At 39.5% G+C, this 19,797-nt stretch overlaps 2 protein-coding genes and 1 non-coding gene across 5 annotated transcripts in view; all 3 read right to left on the bottom strand.

Moving 5' to 3' along the window:
• ZNF143 (zinc finger protein 143) overlaps window positions 1-227 on the bottom strand; it is a 32,302-nt gene extending 32,075 nt beyond the window's left edge. For all 3 annotated transcript variants that reach the window (XM_042813772.1, XM_042813767.1, XM_042813768.1), the window contains exon 1: window positions 137-227. The gene's annotated coding sequence lies outside the window, so the exon portion shown is untranslated. The remainder of the gene's footprint in view (window positions 1-136) is intronic.
• Window positions 228-2,627: 2,400 nt separating this feature from the next.
• IPO7 (importin 7) overlaps window positions 2,628-19,797 on the bottom strand; it is a 33,113-nt gene continuing 15,943 nt past the window's right edge. The window contains exons 9-25 of the mRNA XM_042813865.1: window positions 18,112-18,246; window positions 17,515-17,614; window positions 16,137-16,213; window positions 15,670-15,786; window positions 14,970-15,059; window positions 14,280-14,445; window positions 13,655-13,815; window positions 12,851-12,979; window positions 11,588-11,654; window positions 11,382-11,507; window positions 10,992-11,089; window positions 9,830-9,925; window positions 8,098-8,318; window positions 7,794-7,999; window positions 6,457-6,663; window positions 5,980-6,096; window positions 2,628-4,332 (exon numbers count right to left, since the gene is read on the bottom strand). Of these exons, the coding sequence (XP_042669799.1) occupies window positions 4,235-4,332; window positions 5,980-6,096; window positions 6,457-6,663; window positions 7,794-7,999; window positions 8,098-8,318; window positions 9,830-9,925; window positions 10,992-11,089; window positions 11,382-11,507; window positions 11,588-11,654; window positions 12,851-12,979; window positions 13,655-13,815; window positions 14,280-14,445; window positions 14,970-15,059; window positions 15,670-15,786; window positions 16,137-16,213; window positions 17,515-17,614; window positions 18,112-18,246 (2,211 nt within the window). The 3' untranslated portion in view covers window positions 2,628-4,234. The remainder of the gene's footprint in view (window positions 4,333-5,979; window positions 6,097-6,456; window positions 6,664-7,793; window positions 8,000-8,097; window positions 8,319-9,829; window positions 9,926-10,991; window positions 11,090-11,381; window positions 11,508-11,587; window positions 11,655-12,850; window positions 12,980-13,654; window positions 13,816-14,279; window positions 14,446-14,969; window positions 15,060-15,669; window positions 15,787-16,136; window positions 16,214-17,514; window positions 17,615-18,111; window positions 18,247-19,797) is intronic.
• Window positions 14,607-14,788, bottom strand: LOC122158427. The gene has a single exon (XR_006168224.1). It is a non-coding gene; the product is annotated as a small nucleolar RNA SNORA23 (small nucleolar RNA).

The following is a 19,797-nucleotide window of genomic DNA, read 5'->3' on the forward strand; positions in this document are numbered from 1 at the left end:
CGCTGCCCCTCGGCGCAGCCCGGCGCGCAGGGTGCGGCCCGGCCCGGCGGCCCGGCGGCCCGGCGCCGCAGCCCCAGCCGGAGATGGCGGTGGTTAGAATAAGGCACACTGGGTAAAAACACATTTATATACGAACCTCGCCGAGAAATTTTCCAACAATTCCTCCGTCCGACCACCATGCACCAGGACAGGAAACGGCCGCCTCAGCGCCCGCCCGCCTCAGCGCCGCCCCGAGCCGCGCGGGCGAGCTCTGCGCCCCGAGCTCCTGCCGCTCCCATTGGACGCGCGGCGCCGAGCGGCACCGCCTCCGCTCGCCATTGGTCGCCTCCAGGCCCCGCGCCGATGCCCATTGGCTAGGCGCCCGCGGCCCCGCCCCGCGGCTTCATGGCGGCTCGGCTATGCTGGGTTCGGGGCCGCCGCCGCCGCCGCCATTTTGTACCGCGGGGAGCGAGGCGCTCGCGCGTCAGGAGTGGAGCGGGCGCCATTTCCTGCTCCGGGCAGCGGGCCCGGCGGCGGGGGACGCCGCTGGTCCCTCGGCGGGGGCGGAACAGAGCGCGGTGGGGAGGGGGCAGCCGCTCTCGGCAGCGCGAGGGGCTCTCCGTGGACGGGGCGCCGAGAGCAGGGCCGCCAGCAACGGCGGAGAGGGAAGGCCGGTTGCGGCCGGGCCTCGCGGCGACGGGCTCCCACCGCGGTCACGGGCGCCGAGTGGAACCGAGCGCTCGGGGCTGGGCGGCGGGGCCGCGCGGTCTGTGACAGCCTCCGCGGCTGCGCTGCGCTCCATGTCCGCTTCAGCCCGGCTCCCGCGGCGGAAGGTGTTGTATAAAGCAGCCCTGAGGGATGCTCGTTCCGAGGTGGTTTTGGGAGTGCGGCAATCCGGCAGCAGCTCCAGAGGCAGTGAAACGCGTGGCAGAAGAGTCGTAGGTCGCTGCCGTGCGGCATTGCGGCACCTCGGGGCATCGCCGCTCCGTGCGGCAGCGAGCGACTGAAATCCCTTGGTTAGCATCATACGCTACGCGTGAGGACGGATTGGAAAACGAAGGCAGGACAAAACGGGCCATGAGGCTTAACGGTGCTGCTACGAGAACTGATTATTGCAAAAAGGAGGAAATTTCCGTCAGGAAAATGCAGCTTAACCTGTGCGACTGATTACCGGCTATCAGTCATTAGGCGCAGCACAAAGCACCTGGATGCACGTGCAGTGCTTTGTAATTACTCCACTGCACACTGAATCCTGTAGTAATTTCAAGGCTGTGACACATCTGACCATAGTTTTGATGTACTGCACCAAAACCTATATTCTTTTTAGGAAAAACGTGTTACCAAGATTATACAACTGGTGTAGAGTATGTCAGCAGCACTTGGGAGGGGAAAACAAATGTCAGAGCTAAGCAACAGAACTCCCAAGTACTGCCAGAACACAGTTGCATTCTAAATCCCACACCAGAATGAGTGAAGATGGAGGAGTTGCTTAAGATGTTTATTAATCAAAAGAGATTTTCCATAATAGAAAAAAAACAAAGACTTTAGCTTTCCCAACTCTTTAGAGTTGCATTATCCCTGAAAAATTGAATGGATAAGTGCAAGTTGTAGGAGAACTTGACATGTGCATCACCAAAACGGAAATGGCGCAACACAAAATGCACTGTCACCACCACCAACATAAAACCGTGCTGCAATTCATACAAATGCATTTCTTGGAGCAAAGGAAAGCAAAGTTGTAGGATCCATTTTTTAAAAAGCTACTCCTTTCTAATCGGTCTAGTTAACACATGAAAGCACCCTTGAAGTAAGGCTATCCTCATACCAAGGTAAACTTCCTCCCTTGATGTGGAAAAATATTAGTTTCAGAAATAAGAATGGCACTAAAATTGGTAATTTTCCCTCTTTTTTCCATCTGCTTTGTACACGCAGCCTTCTTGCTGCTGTCGCATCTCTTACCCTGAGGTAAAAGCACCATCTGCCCTAAAACGTTCTCAGACTTTCCTGGCAGGGCAGGAAGTGTATGAGATAAGCAGATACCCAACAAGCAGATGTTCAGAAATGATTCAAGTCCAACTGAGAGTTTTTCAAGGTTGAGGAATGCACAGGAAAAAACATTCTGCGATTATACATCACCTTTTCCTACAAGATAAAACTGTCCAGAGATGAGCTTGAGGCCAGAGTATACCTGTGGGTGCTCAGGAGTTATGCATTCTATACAGCACAGTTCTGCTCTATGTACTTAGCCAGACAGCTTAGGGCTCACTAAGTACTCCTGTGGCTCCCATAGCACTCATGTAACAGATACTTTGGATTCAATACTTAACTTTTTAGGCTTTTTCACTTCAGGTGCAATATCCATCAAGTCTACACTTCGCTTCAAGTACTGCTTTGGTATCCCAATAGGGCAAAGTGACAGCATAATGCTGCCTCAGCCTCTCATGCCAGCACTCTGCAGGGAAGTGTTTTTCACCTAAGAAAGGCTGTCCAGAGAGGAGGGAGTGCAAAAGCCCCATGCACCTGGCTCACAGCACAGCATGAGCTGTCCTGTAACAAACAGAAGGCAGAGAACTGTGCCAGTCAGCAAGGAGACCCCACATCAATTCCAGCTATGCTGCTGATGCAAAAAAACACACCACACAAACCAATTTTCTGAAGACTGCATTTTGAGTATCATAATATATATATGTGCATTTCATTTTTACAGATATAAACTCAGTTTATTTTTAACCTGTATTTAAATTTTGGAGGCTTACATTAAATTAAGGTAGCTCATTTAATATCAATTGTAACAGCAGGTGACATTTTAATATAAAAACAGCCAAAAGAAAAAAAAAAACAACATTTGATTTAAAAGACCTGACACCAATGATCTCAAGGCAAGATCAAAAACCTATGGATTTATGCTTTAAGAAAAGAAAGAGGGGGCATGTGAGCCAACCCATTCACAGCATCTCCCTGCTGGCTTCTTCATACAGTGGTTTTCATAGTGGTCCCAGAGGGAACTGTATTTCGCCTCTCTAGCTAAAATACTAGTTACTATAGCAACTCTGAAAGAAGAAAATTGTGGCTTCAAAAATGGAAGATTGGCAAAACTTCAAATACACTGTCTGGATCAGGCAGACGATGGTACATTAACACTGGAGTGCACTCGCAGTGCCACGGTGGGGGGAAAAAAGGTTTTGCAGAATTATGGGAAAAACTGCATTCATAGATCAAAGCCCAGGTTAGCCAAATTCTTATTTTTTTTAATAGATTGCATATATAGATGTTTCATCCGCACACTTCAATCAACTCATTTAAGAGCAGAACTTCACGTCTAATTTACATGCTTCAGAAAAGATCACTTTCTCAGTGCTTACAACGAACATTTGTATCCAAATTGTAACTCGTACAGTGAGATCTTTAAGAAAAACAAAGGACACAGAGGGTGTTGCTATTTTTTTCTTTTTTAGCAGCAATGAAATATCACTAACCCCTTTTTTACAGAACCGAATTCAAGTCACAGCCAGAGGTGACTGCACCACAAAGTCACCAGGTACAAAACTGCTAGTTCATTTTAAATTAATAACGTGAAATTATTTTCCCCAATACATCCCTTATTTTTTATTTTTATTTTTTTATAAACAGCAAACATTTTGCTATTTTTGTACATAGGCTAGCAGGCTTGTTTCAATATGAAAGTGCTAATTCATTTACAGATTTATCAGTTATGTAGTGCTACATTAAGTGTCCAATATTCTACATATGAACAATCTTGATAAATGGAAACGATGAAGATTAAGTAAGGCTATTTGATTACCTTATTTACACTGAAAGAACAGACACCCAAATAAGGAAGGGAGAAAAGGGAAGTTGGGCAAATACTCATACCGCCACAGGTGTAAAAATTAAGTCTGCCTCCTAACTTGTACTGTAAATGAGATTTTAAATAGTCCTGCAGCCCATGCCTGTTTTTTTTCCTCAGAAAAAGAAAAGCTGCCTTCATGACATCCCTCTTGATTTCCGATTTCCAAAGTGTGTCATTTGAAGCTTTATATTCAGATTCTTCCTATCTTCAAAAAAAAAAAAAACCCTCTAGTTTGCTTTCCAGTATTAGACTGCATGATCAGGTCCCACATCTGGGGCTTTTGTCCAATCTATTTATCAATTAGTTTAGAGTGAGCTGTAGATAACATGAACCAATTCTGGAACCACTATTGGGAGGAACACAAGCTCTTCACTACAATCACACAGTAGCAGGAAAAGCGATAATTCAATTCATTCCTGGGGCAGGGCCTCCAAAATTAAACGAAGTTGGCACGACTGGAGCATTGAATTTGTATCCTCCGTGCTTTTCAATCATTTTGGATTCTAAAAAAAATTAAAAAGAACAAAGATAGAAGGAAAATTAGTCAGTGCTCACAAAGCAGAAATGCATCAGGCCTGTTGCATTGCCTCCTACGGTACTGACCTAAAGTCACATATTACAAACAAAAGCACTAAACAGATATCAGCTCAACTTTCATTTGTTCCTATATCAGCTCCACAGTACGAGCAGAAATAAGCTTAGTTCTGAGAGAAACCACCATGTTTATCATGTTTCATTTTCAACCACGCCTTAAGACCTTTAGGCATTCGAGGTTCACAAATCCATCCTTCCATCTGTTTTTACTAGATGCATGTTACATCCTTTAAAGATCAAAGCAAGATTGCCTTTTACAAGTTCTGATCTTTTTACAAGCTCTAGCGAAAGGAGAGCTCAAAAACAGGTTGGTAAAAACTTGGTCTCTTTCTGGAAATACAACTCATTATCCAGAGGATCTGCATTTGGACTCTTTCATTTGAAAGAGGCCAGAAAAATGCTGTAATGGCTCATGAGGGACAAGGAGAGAACACAACCAAGGCAACATGGCTTTGTTTGCTCCTGGTCGCTTGGAGTACAGAAGGCGAGTTTCTCTCAGCATATGGAGATTCTTCTTAGCTACACAGTGAGACAGATAAGATTCCAGATCCTCCTATTAGGTCTGGTAGGAAGCCTGAATGGAGACCAACATGCTCTGTTAGTACGTAAGAATTTCCTGCGAGGATCTACTTCCTTAAGTTCAACTTCACAACCTGAACCTCATCTGTTCTACGAATAAGCAGTTGGGAAAAAAAAATTACATTCTTATTCATAAAATGCACAAGAAGAACACAGCGAGACTGCAGTTTCCATCCATCAGAGAGGGTCACTGCAGACACTTAAGCTCTGCCATACATCTGGCTATTTTTCTGACAAAAAAATATTATCAAATGATTACTCAGTACTAAGCTTTTTACTGAAAGCTTTCTGAACTTCTAATCTGAAGCACCTTATTACAGTAAGATGCAGAATATGACCTAGACAAAAATGCTGCCTTGACTTCACAGACTGATACATACTGGCTTACTCTCAAACAATAAGGAAGTTAATAAAAAAGCCATGAATATTTGTCCATTTCCATATATTTAAAAGCCTCAATCCATATTATCTTCTCTGAAGAATAGCATTTTGAAATACTTAATAGATTTAACAATGTAGCTTTATAGATGGATGCTAGTTTTTGAGCAAGTGTTTTCCCACCCACAGAATCAGAGGCTATTCCAGCTGCATCAAGTCACATCACAAAATACTCTACTGGTTGTGTAACATGTTTGCTTGTTACCATACCTGTAAGTTCATCCACTTTCAGGTCAATAATTGTTTTCAAGTTCAACATTATAACCAACTATATAAAATATACTTCCATACGTATAATGAAGTATATAATATATAATCCAAATTATAACAACTCTTCATTGAGACATCTCTACTATTTCATACACACGTGGTTTTCCACACAAATTATGCACTAAAGCTTTGTGACCTGGCAATCTTTGCACTTTTCAAGCATCTCCAGACTGCAAAACAAGCCTGCTTTGATGAAAACGTTATTAGGCATGACTTTATAGGCAGCTAAAGCTAAAGAATCACTTAATGGTATAAAGGGGAAAAAATACCATGTGCTGCCCGCCTCTGATCTGCCAGAGTTGCTATGTCCTGCAATTGTTTCCTCTGTTCTTCATTAAGGCCCTGTGTCAAAGTTTGGTACCACACAGGGTTACGATTCTGAATTGCTGCAAGAGAAAGGAAACAAAAACAAAAGGTGTTTGTTCATTAAAATGTCCTGTAACTCAAAGCATATTGATGCCTTTTGCATCAAAACTATATTCTGATAAACCCTGTCAGGATTACGTAATCCAAGACATCTCAATCCAAGACATCTCTCTGCTTCCCTCCCACAACAAATTCATTCCGAGACCTCCCATTTCTCTGAAAGAGAAATGATGGCAACACTCTCCCCTTTTTCAAAGAAAGAACTCACTTAATTCAAACCATATACTGGAAAGCTTTCAGCAAGTTCTGGTTCACAATGATAGGATAAAATTAAGTTAAAATGTAATTTGTTGGCCAGAAAAGAAAATGAAATTACTTACTCTGAAAAATTGTTTTAAATATCTGATATTCATCAACAGGGTTGTCTTCATCATCAATAATTGTGGAATAGCCTTCCAAAGCAGTTTCTTCAGCATCATCTTCTTCCCAGTCTTCATCATCTCCATCTTCACCTGCCTGCTTTGCTAGAATTTCTAGATATTCTTGGCCATCCTCATCAATGTCATCTTCATCACTCCCCAATTCCTCTGAGTGAGATATCACACACAAAAATGCTTAATTTCAAGAACAGTTACAAAGATATATAAACATACAGTTAGTGTTGAAAAGCACTTGCTAAAACTAAACAAAGCACTATTGGTACTCCAAAGGATGTTTGAAACAATTTGATGTTTAATTGATAATAATAATGATAATTTGTCAACAAACATTTAAAGGGGTCTTCAAAAGGGACTTGGAAATGATGCTCGAGAACTACAAAAAGTAACAGGATTAACAATGTGTAATGATTTGGGGAATCCAGAAGTCAATAGCAGAGATCAAAAAGAGACCTGCCTTCAACTAGACAGATGAAAAACAGTTAAATGCAGAAAGTGCTTCGAACATTCAAAGACATCAGGATGCCAACATAAAAAGCAAAACGAAGCAAGAGAGAAAAGCTTAAGCATTGTATAGAAAAGATGAAAAACAGACACAGGGAGAAATTACACATAATTTTTATCTTCAAATAAAGAATATGCAAAAAAGGTGAAAGCCTGTGACAACACTCTATAGAGAAAAAAGTCCATAAAAGCTGATGAAGTTCAGACCATGAGAAATGAGAAATCCTTGCTTAAGAAAAAAACTAAGAAACTGTTATCTTCTCCAATTATCTGACTGTAATTGGAGCTTGGAGCAAACTGCCTCTGCCCAGGGCAGTAAGAACCAAACCTTTAAAAGGTCCCTTCCTACTCAAACCATTCTGACTACGATCCATTTTCAATATACATCTACAACTCCAGCATTTCATGGGACAATCTGTAATATATATTAGTCCAAACTGTACAATGAAGCACAGCAAACTCCTTCTACTCACTCTAACCACTTAGCCAAAGAGAAAACAGGACCCAGCACTAATTCTTTGCAGTGCTGATAGCATCCATACACAAAAGCCAGCTTGACAACAACTTTGAGGAGACCCAGTTGTGGAAGTCAGCTTCTAAGAGTGACAGGAAAGCAAGCAGATATGTCTGAAAGATGTTAAAAGATGTCTAATGCTCTATCTCAGCTTTGAGTTTAGGAATTAGGGAACTCTGAAGAATTCCACGAAGAACAACTCCATGTATCCACCAGGAAACATGAAAAACAGAACGTAACAATGGATCTTCAGTCTCCATACCTGTTTCCTCATCTTCTTCAGCTTCATCATCATCATCACTGTCATTTTCATGCTCTGCATGACAGGCATAAGCTCTTTTTAGCCCATTAAATAAAAGGATAAAAGCTGGCAGGATCTGGCCAGCAACTTGATTTAAAACCTGTGGTATTTGCTCCAGATCAATGAGAGCACACAAGCCAAGCACACACATTTTTCTGTCGTGAAGTCTGTAAAACAAAACAGCGTGCAGATTACAAATTCCAGTACAAACAGATAATATAGAGGTGTACCTTAGAGAATAACTTTGAAGATTAGAAACACTCACCCCAAGAAGCAGTCCACATCATTAAGCCACTGTGTTATGAAGTGATTAGTGACAGGCTCCACATTATTGGGAAAACGAAGATTTTCCAATGTATTTAATAATAGATGAGGATTGTAATACAAAGCAGCTATGGCAACCTGGAGGCACATTGTTCGTAGTTCACTTGTTTTCACTTCTCTGGTCAATCTCTCTAAAGCAGCTTCCACAAATAAGGGTATGCACTGAAGAGCGAGAAACATTATAAACTTAGTGGTCAAAATCAGTTCTTTATTTCAGACTCCAGAAATGGCTGAAAAACCAGACTGGCACATAAATACATAGGGTGTGAAATGGAAATAATTGTTCACAGCCAGCAGAAGTCACATATGAATGAAGACGAAATAAAAACATGAAAAGTTATTATATCTACTCCATACACGATTTGGATTTTGTGACATTATGGACAGCAGAAGTAAATCCCTAGTATTTTAATCTTGTCTTTTAAAAAAGAGGCCCAGGAACTCAGTTTTTGTGGCTTTTAGTTGTGGATAGTAAAAAAATAAATAAACAAGTCAATGGACATGGCCAACATTCCAAGATGATAACTATTAAAAGAATTACTCTTCATAGATGGCACACTAAAAAAGGTTTGCTATAGAAGTTTTTCTTTCAAATAAGTTAAAACCAGAATTTCCAACGCCCGCAAGCATGGAAAAAAACCATGCCATGCTACTGATATAGGAGGGCTGGTCTGAAAGCAATGCCTCCTGCTTTATTATGTTGGCCCACAGTGTCAGAGGCAGATGTTGGTGGGTTGGCAGTAGAGGCTGAACCTTCCCACCAACATCCCCCTACATGTTGTTGCTGTGTGACAGGTGGCAGCAGCAGGGCAGTCTGACTAAACGGCATCTGAAACGGATATGTGTAGGGAGCAAAGGGGTGTCCTTCAGCTCCTCCTCACAGAAAGAAATGGCATCCACTGATGCTTGCTGAACATTTATGGAGGCCAGACAGTGGTTGTGAACACAGTGAGATGGTAGGTAGATGGTACACAGCGTGGTTCAGCTATGTGACAGTGGGTCACCTCCACTGGTGCAGATATTTTCGTTACGTACACACTGACTACAGTGACTACATTGAAGAATGATGTTCTGCAGCTGAGAATTTGCTCTGTCAAATAGTGTTATTATGCTCTTTGTATCTGATCTAGTTTCCATGGAAGTAAATAGGGGGCATTACTTTCAGAGCGGCCTACACAGCTATTACTTGCCATATACACAAAGGAAGCACACAAATGCACCTCTCAAATCCCAACTTCCATTCACACTTAATGAAATCCCTGGCTCCGCTGTGATATTAATTAGGATTCTAAGAACTTCATTTTCATTCGTATTTAAAGACTACTAACTTGACAAATTGAATCATTTTCATCAACATTCACTATAATTACCTTAGAATAAAATTAATCAACTTTTAGCTAAGATGCTCCTAAAACAGTTCTCTTCCAGATTCATGAAAACACTTTATACTGAGTTTTGCAGCATCCTAAATCCTGGAGATGAAGTGTGCAGTAACTATTTTCTTAGTGCTGTTAACTGCACGGTAGGATTTGTGACACTGAAGGAGAAGACAGGATCATTAGTCACCCTACACAAACTTCTTGTAACAGAAATTTTCACGTTAACAGGTAATCAATTCATATTTGAGGAAAAAAGTCTTTTTAATATTAGCAGTATCAACCAAAGTTACCAACCTGATCAATTCCACGCCCTTTACATTGAAGAATAATTACTTCTAATAGTTTTGCTGCATGACATTCTGCATCTTCTCCAGCAACTCCTGTCAGGACCTGAAAAGTAATTATTTTTTATTGCATCACTTCAAGAGCTATTTTCAACATGCTGCTTTGCTTTGAAAAGCCATCATAAATTTACCCAATTTACAATGCTTGTATAAACACCCAAAAGTGAAGAAGCCAAATCTACAGCAATGGCTCACTATTAGAACCACAGAGAATATAACATTGCTGAAAGCAGTTGAAACAAACCTACCTGAACTAACTTTAAATAACTCTATGCACACTGACCTCATCACATTAACTGTATTCACAACCAGCTGCCACTTGGATTTATTTCCATACACAAAATAAAAATTTCTCTTAAGCATTCATGTATCCTGTATTTTTTGTTTTCAAAAAATATTTAGGATATTCTTTGGGAGATGATATACCTACAGCTTTTGTGCCAGATTCACCGTGCTCACCTCATAATACACTAGGAGGTTTTTGCTTTTTTTCCCCACAATACACTAAGTAGTATTTACAACCAACCTGATTGCAACTTCTCTTCAAATAAAGATTGGCAACAGTCAGAACCACCCCATTCTACTCTCAGCTTCAGTCACTGATCTCATATAACCTTGGTACAACAGATTTCTATTCTTATCCCTCTACTTTCCATCTCCACTCTACTTGTTTTAGCTAACAGATTTCAGATCTCTAGCATACATATAGTATTTGGTATTCTAGCTATAGCAAGGTTAAAAACCCCAGATTAAATTACAGGTTCTTAGCAACAGAGAGAGACACACACACACACACACACACACACTATGTACACCAATATAGAAACTGTATTAAAAAAGATGCGCACAAAAAAGGGTTGTTTAATCTGCTTTTGTTGTTCACATTTTATTTTTCCTTTTTAGCAAAAATATATCTAAAATTTCATGTAATCTATGTATTTGTCAGCAATAACATCACAACGTGTGGATTCACAAAAGATGCTAAAGAGCACAGTGTTTTAAGAGCACATATCAGAATCTCTAGTCTCAGAGTCTACTGTTGTAGAAAAAAGTACCCACCTCAATTACGTATTACTTCAGAGATCACAGATTATGATCACAAAGTCACTTACCTTCTTGCACATACTGTAGATCATTTCAAGGTATTTCGTGTCTGACAGAAGTGTATCCGTATCAACAGTAACATAATTATGCAAGAGAGGCATCATATCTGTGATGAGAATAATAAGTTAATTTGTTTTCATGTTTTATGAACAGAATAGCTGACAAAACCAGGTTGAAAGCTACATATTACTAAGTTTATCATGATCCGTGCCTAATGTTTTTCAAGGTAAGCATTTATCTACACAGAGTTGCCTTAGCAAAAACTCTGTCTTCACAATTAAGTATCTGCAAGTAAGAACACTTCAGATTTCTCCTAAACGTTTCAATAAAGATGTAATCCACTTTTCTGCATGAAATCATAGATGAAACCATACGGCTTTCTGATTTATACTACCTACCAGTAAAATAATCAAAGCCATCCTGCTGAAAGACTTCAAAAACAAGAGGAAGAAGCTGCCACATTTGTGCAGAAACTTGCTGACAGGTCAAACTATGAGCCAAGGAAAATATCTCCTCATAGAATTCTAAAAGAAACAGAAATGGAGACAAATTTTAAAGCCCGTCCCACACTACTGAAAACTTAAGCAAATACAAGTACACATACCTAATACATGCTGCTGCAAAACTGTTCCAATCACTTGCAAGCAGATCCCTTCCAGCTGCTGAGTAATCTGAAGAAGCAAGAAAATGGAAAAGATTTATGACTGTTTGCAGTACTTTGGAGCTGAAATTAAACAATTTTTAAATTATTCCAACTTCTTTGTCTTTACAAAATACCTTCTTCTAGAAACATAAACCTTCTCACGTTTTAGAACACAATGCACCTGGATGACAATTTTTAAAACCACTTTTAAAAGGAGGTATTTTTGGAATACTCTGTGAACACTGAAAAAAAAAATCTTTACAGTTTATTACAGCGTACCCTTTAAAAAAAGCCTGTGACAAGTCTATGCCATAATTCTGTGCCATCAGAACACATGGAACCCACGTACACCTCAAAGACCTCAGCAATGAAAGCTGAAGGAAGTACGTGCTGTTTCAGAAAAGTGAAATTTCAGAGGAACCCTAAAACTAACTGGGACTGATTGGTTGCGTACTACATGAACTTCAGTGCTGGTCTACAGGTCTGTATCGTCTGACCAACAATAACTTCTCAGTCTGCGGAACAGCTAACAAAAAAAATCAATAACCTGACATTTACAGCACTCACTCTGCACTGGAATAAAGATGGAGTTTCTGGTCTTAGCTATGCAGAACGGGATTTGAGACTAACTGAATGAAAAACCTACCTGACCATCCAGTATAAGATGTCTTTAAGTATAAATGCTTACTGATCAATTTCTTACAAAGGAGCTCCTCAGGATTAGCATATTGTTAGATATTCATCCCATTTCATCCATTTGCCAACAAAAACAAGTAAATGCTTGTTTGGCAGCTTCAGCAGCCAAGTCTATAAGCATAACTGGTCCTTTGTTTATTGCACTAATAACTCTGGATTGTTGCACCTTGGACACACAATTTGTATTGTGTTTCCTTAGTAAAACCTTCAGAGCTCTTAAGAGTACAATTTATTGCTTAACTATTTAAGTCAAAGTATCCTGTCATTAGTTATCAAAATGCAATAGCTGACTTTGTCAAGAAAGTTTATAATCAGCAGTGGCATATTTAAAACAAGCTGTACTCCAGCTGGAAGTTAGTCCATCTATTATGTCAGAAACACAATACAGACTGCCACTGTTCTTTGTTTTAAGAAAGTTTTGGCTACAGATAGTTTTCCAACTAATTAATGTCAGATACACAAGAACTACAAAAGACTTTCCAGTGGCTCAGACTATAGGTATTAGTTTTGAAAGTAAAATATACATACTTCCTTGTGATCTTCAACTACACTGAGAAGTGTATCAATAGTATTCAAGATTCCCATTGCTGTCACTGCTTTGTCATCACTGCCTTCCTCATCAGGTCCAGTCTGGATCACCTGGTTAAACGTCATTGCCTGCACATAATAACAAAACAACCCATAAATGTCATTCAGTGAGGATATACTTGGAGGTGAAGAACAATTGTGCAAGTTTGGCATTCCACAGAAATAATCTAAGATGTTTTGTTAAGAAAATATTAAGATGACTGCTTCACTCCAGAGTTTGTTCTCATGACTGATTAAGCTGGAAAATTAAGCCAGTTGAACTGCCATCCCTTATCCATCCATGCCAAGTAATACAGTTGCACTATCTAGTTTTCTGAGACAAGGACTATGAATTAGATTGGATCAGTTTGCAGGAACTCTCAAGGAGGACGTGCAAACCATTCAGTCTTAACTTTGAGGTAAGGGCCTTGAACAGTCTAGCACTGACCTGAACTCTGCTACCGAAACTACTAGTACAACTTGCTAGATACAGCTTAATCTCTGCTGCAAATAACTTACCTGAAGATTCAACTTTTTTTGTGCAACTGCTACCAAAATTCATGAACACTTTCACAAGAAAACATGGATAAAGGTTTCTCAAAGATTGCTACAATTCCTAGAAACATCCATTTAGTTCTAGTTATGAAACCCACTTTTGAGGGGAAAAAAAGTCTAAACGTAAAAGGAAATTACTTGTATTCATGCACTTCAGCAGATCCATCTCCCACATATAAAACAACTTTCCAAGCCACCAAAAAGCCTTACCAGGTGCTGTGTCATTTCTACTGCAATTGGGGTAACTTCTTCACTATATTCACAGATCATCTTCTGAATCACATTAGTGAGATCATCATTTTCAGTCTCTCTTATAATATGAAGTAAAGCTTGCATTACGGGCCTAATGAAAGGGGTGATATATTCTTTAGCTGCAAAAAAAAAAAAAAAAAAAAAAAAGTGGAAATCAATTATCTGACAGTATCACTCTTACACAACTACAATACTAGTATAAGCATGTAAATGTATACTTAATATTTAGTGTTTTGGCATCAATATGCCATAAAAATGAGTAGTACAAATCATCAGAACAGTAGTGACGTTCAGATTTTTACTTTAAAAAGCTATAGCAAGAGGCTCACAACTGAACTAACAAAGGCCACAGAGTTCCATAGTCTATGGAATGTGAGATTACTTACTAACACAAGTTTTAATTAAACAAAAAGAGGTATATAAGCATTTCTGTCAAATCAGCAAAACATTTGATACAGAATCTATGTCTGCATTGTTTTTATACCAGGTTCAGGAATATTAAGCAACATAAAGCCTGCTACAACAAAAACTACTATTTTTTATACACCCTAAGCTTGTCATAATTTTATAAAATGAGGGCTACCTTTCTCTTGATTACTGATCAGAACCTGTAGTGCTATTGCAGCTTCCACTTTCACAGGCATTTCCCTATCATCTATCAGACACCGTCTTGTGAGTTCTAAAGCTGTTTGGAGATTCTGGTCACTCTTAAATTTGACTTCACAAAAATAATGAAGAACCCAACAAGCCTGAAAGAAAAAAACCAAAAAATCACCAACATTGAGTAACTGTAGTGCTATAAAATTAAAACCAGGATTACTGACTATCCCCATACCTAGAACCCATGGAAATTCTTAAATGTGAAATAAAAGTAATGCTGAGTAATGATACCACAGAACTTATAGGATGAAGATGTTTGAGAGTATGGAGGCTGGCCAGTGGGAGGCACGTCATTCAGACATCACTAGACCAGTACTATGATCTCGAGTTCATCTTTGGCCACAGGTTTTGTGTGAGCAGTACAGTCTAAGTGTAGAACACAAATAGACTATACCACCAGACACAGATGGACAGCTATGCACACAGTCCTGCAGCCATTTCATAGCCACACAGCAGCTGTTCATAATCATACACAAAGACTAAGCACTGATACCAGCATTCATACTACCACAGGCACAGAAAGAAACGCACCCATTAAAGGAAAAAGTAACTTAATATTCCTTAAGTCTAGAGCTAAAAAAATGTCTTAACATTAAATTTTAGGCTTTCTTACCCGTGCTCTCATGTAACCCAGCTCACTGCTGAAGAGAGGGAACACATGATTCTGCAGCATATATTCCATTTGATCTTTATATATTTTTTTCTGTTGCAATAATAACAGAAGCATTTATCAGTTTAAAATTACACATCAAAACGTATTCCTAATACAATAAAAATGGCACACACAGAAGTCTGAACTTGTATAGTATGAGAGCTTAAAAACCCTCACACTTTACTTTCCCCTTTAATAAAAACATCAAGCAACAGAAATCCCAGATTTTACTCAAACTTTACATAGAACCAACTTGAAATTTTCAGACAAAATTGTTCGCTTTTCCCCCATGATTCACAGCCTCTCAGAAAAGGCTTTTGTTTCGTGGTACGTTACCCTGATACCAAAAGCAAAAGGGGTCTGAGAAACCTCTCAGTCATGGTCCAAACACAAATGAAAGACCTGTTTCTTATTCACTGCCATGCTAATTGACAAAGTTCACTGATTTCATTTTATTTCTGCTCTTCTATACAGAAAAGATCTTGTTAAGTCATCAGCCCCTCATTGGATGGATTGTTCTCCTTTCCTCCACAAAGAAGGAATGTAGTTAAAACAGTACAGCAAAGAAAACAGCACAGCAATTCTTACTACAAGTAGAGAATTTAAAAGAACTTACAAGTCAGTCAGCTGAACTTGGGCAAAACCTAGTAATTAGACTTACTTTTAGAAGAATTTCAGCTAAGGAACCAATCATATGTAAAGCACCATCTTTCTTACGAGGGTCAGCATTTGGCTCCGTAAGAATCTGATAGCAAAAGCCCATTGTCTTCTGCAAGACCTAGATTGAATACACAGACAAAGTATTTCAACCAGTCATGGCACATATCATTCTCAGTGCTCTGAAACTGTGTGAATGTCTAACAACCTGATCCAAGCCTGGCGTTTTGATTCTGTTTTATGCATCAGTTGTAAGACATAACGTTCTTGATATATGGGTCCCAGAGGAAGTGACAAACAAAAAACAGACTAGTGCAAACAAAATATTGGAGGTAAACGGCAAATTTCACTGTGCTACAATATGAGAGGGTTAAAAAATAAAGCTTCTCAGTAATTCTTTCAGCAAGTAAATACAGCTTACAAGGTAAACCAAAGTAGCACCGTGTTTCAGCAAAATCCTTAATGGCTTACCTCTTTCCTTTTACTACATGATGTAAACAATAATGTCTGAGCAGCAGTTGTTGGTGAAATGAAGTCTTCAAATACATCTATTAAATAAACAGAACAGCTATATGTTTTAGTCTTTTGATGTAAATAATTATCTTAATGCTATCTAATGGTTTCAAACAAAACAAAACAATTTTCCAGTTTTATTTCAAGTGGTTCATCATGCTTTCTTATTACAGATATTTCAAGATCAGACAACAGTAGCAGTGAGTTGGACGTTTCTCACAGTTGCATCTCTGACGTTTTTCATGATCACTGGCTCTGCATACCTAATCTGAAACTTTGTTTCCCTCATTATTAGAATAAATATTTTTAACTAGACATCACTGTATGCTTTCCTACATTATCTGCTGCGTCATTAAGGGCATGCAACCGGTTCAGCCAAAAATGCATTTTTTTCCCCTGTAGAAAAGGATTATCAGAGCCATGTATAATACCTATATTGTTTACAGGCCCCTCTGACCTAAGGGACAAGGAATCTCCAAAACTGTAACAATTTCTTGTTCTAACCACATAAAAATCCTAGAAAAAAGAAAGAAGGACTCGTTCAGGAAGCGTGAAGATTCTCCTTTCTTCTATGGCCTGAAAGAGCTGCTTATAAATATTATAACTGGCTTATAAATAAACTCCTTGAAAGAAGGGTAAAACTAGACAAGGCTAGAAGGTGAGGCTTATTTCATGCCATGTCATTTACCATTATGGTACATCTGTTCTGAACTACAGCATATTTGAAATTCATCGACATCTTAAGAACACCAAGAGCCTAAGTTGAGACAGGGGGAGTTTAGGTTAGATATTAGGAGTAAGTTTTTCACAGAGGGTTGTGACACACTGGAACAGGCTGCCCAAGGAGGTTATGGGTGCCCCATCCCAGGAGGCATTCAAGGCCAGGCTGGATGTGGCTCTGGGCAGCCTGGTCTGGTGGTTGGCGACCCTGCACATAACAGGGGGGTTGAAACTACATGATCATTGTGGTCCTTTTCAACCCAGGCCATTCTATAATTCTATAATTTTAAAATACTAGCTAGTGCAAACCATAAACTTTTAGTAACATTAAACTCATGAAAATGCAAGCTAGACCTGGACTGTTTGACTTTTCCAAAAGAAATAATGTAAATGACAAAATCAGCTACTTTACAAATGCAGAAACAATTGCATCATTGCTGAAACATCCTATGGTATCTGTTACATGGGCCAATCCATCTAAAAGATAACTACATGAAATTGTATCATTCTACCATTTTCTTTTTTGAAAGATTTAAGTCATGCCTGTTCTCACACACACACAAAAGCCTCTTCATACAAAGTTAAATTCTAATGTGAAGACATTCCTAATTCTTACCAAATTTCATGCGAATATATTCATATGGATCTTCTTGCCAAAGCTCCTCATCAGCATCTGTATAGCACATCAATGGGAAAATCACATCTTGGATAATCCCCTGCAATTAAAAAAGAAAATTGAAAACAAACTGCTACTGATAAATCAATCTCTATAATCTGCCCTATACTCAACAAGAATCAGATTTTGCTCTTCTTCAGTTCAGATGCAACATGGTAACATTCTCAGAGTATTTGAAAACAGTGGATTTTCTGCAGTGCCTTAAGAAAGTTTTCTCTGACTTATGTTGCATGGAGATGACTCAATGTGATAAATCCAGTAGTTATCACCATCTCCAAAATTTGTTATGTTGCTGTACAGCCATGTAGTCTTTCAATTGGTAAAATATGAAAGACTTGTAGCAGAAAAAAAAAAATAACAGCTAGTTAGCTTCGCTCATTCATCAAGAAAAAACTTAATTAAACAGGCTTAAACTCTTTTCACAGGTAATTTACAGCAGAGGTTCCCAAAAGTTTATTTCTAGCAACAACAGAGACACCGTACTACAGATTAATTACTACTGACTCATCTAAGTATTAAATTCAGAAAGTGATTTACTTGAATATGAGGTTTCAAATTCTTCCAGGTGACTGCATGTGACACTCCTTGATTAATGTAGTTCAGCGTTTGCTGCAGAACCCTAGGAGCCATGTACTGCTTCTCCTTGTATTGATACAACACCTTCAGCAACACCTAGAAAAATCATACCTAATTAATAGTTTGTACTGAATATTATTTTAACTTGACAAATGACACAATCCCATCACAATCCTACAGCACAACCTCTCAAAACGCATCTTAAATGTTTACTCATTAGATTAAAATGGGGACTGACTAATCTACTAAATGTCATTGTTAATTTTATAAAGCAACTTGAAGCTCATATCAGGTACTGAGTATTTTTTAAGCACGCAATCTTCTAAAAAGAAAACGTTAATGCTAATTAATCACCACAGTTTAGGGAGCCTTTTTCTATGAGGCTTATTGCTTTATCTTGCTAACGTTTGGAGGCATAAAATCATGCCTGAACTCCAGACTGGTAAAATGCACCATGTCAGTCTTCTGTCCTTGTCTACGCACTACATTACAACAGTGACACTGCATGAAGAGTGCATGGCTATGGAGAGCAATGAGCCCATTCCATGCCCACTGTCCTCTGCTGCAGACCTTCCCCTAGCCCCCCATCCCTCCCCTGGCACAGCTCCATGCCGTTCCCTCATGCCCTGTTGCTGTCACACAGAGCAGAGCTCAGCGCTGCCCTTCCCCTCCCAGTGAGGAGCTGCAGCCACCATCAGGCCTCCCCTCAGCTCCTCTGCTCGAGCTGAGCAAACTAAGGGATCCCAGCAACTCCTTGAGCCCTCTAGAGCAATCACTACCCTTCTTGCCTCCTTTGCACATGCTCCAACAGTTCTAACTTCTTGTACTAAACTTGCTAACAGTACTTGAGGAGAAGCTGCACAAGTGCAGAGTATAGCAGAAGTATAAAGGTCTCCTGGACTTAAAGGAATTACCAGCTGCTAGCCTCACCTCAGTACAAGGTCTTGGTGGTATCAGACAGTGATTTAGGATAGGAAATGAATAGAGAGGAAGTTCTGAGAGACTTGAAGCTGCTTCAAGAATTACAGAACACAAACACTTGTGAGCAAACTAAAAGGAGAAAACAATCAACCCTCTGCAAACAACACCTTAAAGTGACAGTGATTGTTTGCAACGTTCAAAAACCAGTAAGCCATCAGTACATGCTAAAAATGAATGTGCTTCTTGAAATCAGAACTAAAGGAAGTGTTATTCATTAAAAAAAAAATTAAGTCCAACAGGGTAACATCAAAAATGACTGAACACCCAAACAACTGCCGGATGCATTTTACTTCCCCGATTTATCAAAATCATGGAATCCTTAAGAGTTGGAAGGGACCCTTTAAAGGCCATCTAATCCAACTCCTCTGCAACAACCAGAGACGCCCACAGCTCAATCAGGCTGCTCAGAGCTTGGTCCATCTAATCTTGAAAGCCTCCAGGGTTGGGGCATCCACCACATCTCTGGGCAATCTGTCCCAGTGTCTCATCATCCTCACTGCAAAAGTCTTTTTCCTTATATCCAACCCAACTCTACCCTCTTCAGTAGCAAACCATTCTCTCTACTTCCTCTATTCCACGCTTTAAACAAATTATTTCCAAAAAACTAAAATGGTGAGCTCACACAGAGTAGATAACTTTCAACAGATAGACTTTCTCTATAAATTT

This window comes from Centrocercus urophasianus, unplaced genomic scaffold (genome assembly GCF_019232065.1).
Source record: "Centrocercus urophasianus isolate 14NV4802_14NV808 unplaced genomic scaffold, USGS_Curo_1.0 seq_14, whole genome shotgun sequence".
Lineage (NCBI taxonomy): Eukaryota > Metazoa > Chordata > Aves > Galliformes > Phasianidae > Centrocercus > Centrocercus urophasianus.